We start from the raw sequence: 764 nt of genomic DNA, 5'->3' as shown, positions 1-764 counted from the left end.
GGTGGCAAGGGGCTGAGTGGGTGATGTCCTGGTGTGAGCAATAACCTGACATGGTGGTACCCTGGCACGGGTGATGTCCCGGTGCAGGAGGTGCCCTGATGTGGTGATATCCCAGTGTGGGTGATTCCCCAGTGTGGGTGATGCCCTGGCACAGTGATGCCCTGCTGCAAGTGATGCCCTGCTGCAGGTGATGCCCTGCTGCAAGCGATGCCCTACCATGGCTCTGTCCCTTCCAGGTACGCCGCGTGCTGCGCCGGCACCACATCAAACCCCACTGGATGTTTGCGCTGGACAATGCCATGAGCCAGGCGGTGCAGGCGGCTTTCACCGTGCTGGTGAGAGGTGGGTGGCACTGGGGAACAGTGGTGACACAGGTCTGGGTCCTGGGTGGGTGGGAGGACGAGGGCGGCTGGGCTGGGCTGGGCTGGGAGACTTTATGTGGGAAAGGGGATATGAGTGGGGGAGCCAGCACTGGGGAAGCCCTGGCTGGGCCCGGCACCCCGTTTTGTCCCTGGTGCCCTGGGACCCAATGCCATGGGTCACCTCTCTGTGCCCATCACTGCCTCTGCCCCCACAGACCTGGGACTGAAGGCCGACTGTGCAGGAGGTGACAGCACCAAGGACATGAGTGATGAGGATGACCCCGTTCCACCAAGTCTCTCCGTCCCCAGGAGCCAACCCCAGCGGGACAGCCCCAATTCGGTGCTCAGCACCAATTCGGCACTCAGCACCAGCACCCAGGCAGACCCCATGCCCTCTGTGCA

General features: G+C 63.2%; 1 protein-coding gene across 1 annotated transcript in view; it reads left to right on the top strand.

Annotated features, from left to right (window-relative positions):
• LOC104546586 (mitogen-activated protein kinase kinase kinase 5-like) overlaps nt 1-764 on the top strand; it is a gene marked incomplete at both ends in the record, with an annotated part of 4,615 nt that overhangs the window by 3,249 nt on the left and 602 nt on the right. The window contains 2 exons of the mRNA XM_010192012.1: nt 237-342; nt 578-702. Coding sequence (XP_010190314.1) covers nt 237-342; nt 578-702 — 231 coding nt within the window. The remainder of the gene's footprint in view (nt 1-236; nt 343-577; nt 703-764) is intronic.

The sequence above is a fragment of the Mesitornis unicolor genome, unplaced genomic scaffold (assembly GCF_000695765.1).
Source record: "Mesitornis unicolor isolate BGI_N332 unplaced genomic scaffold, ASM69576v1 scaffold32299, whole genome shotgun sequence".
Lineage (NCBI taxonomy): Eukaryota > Metazoa > Chordata > Aves > Mesitornithiformes > Mesitornithidae > Mesitornis > Mesitornis unicolor.
This window is presented reverse-complemented; position numbering and strand designations above follow the sequence as displayed.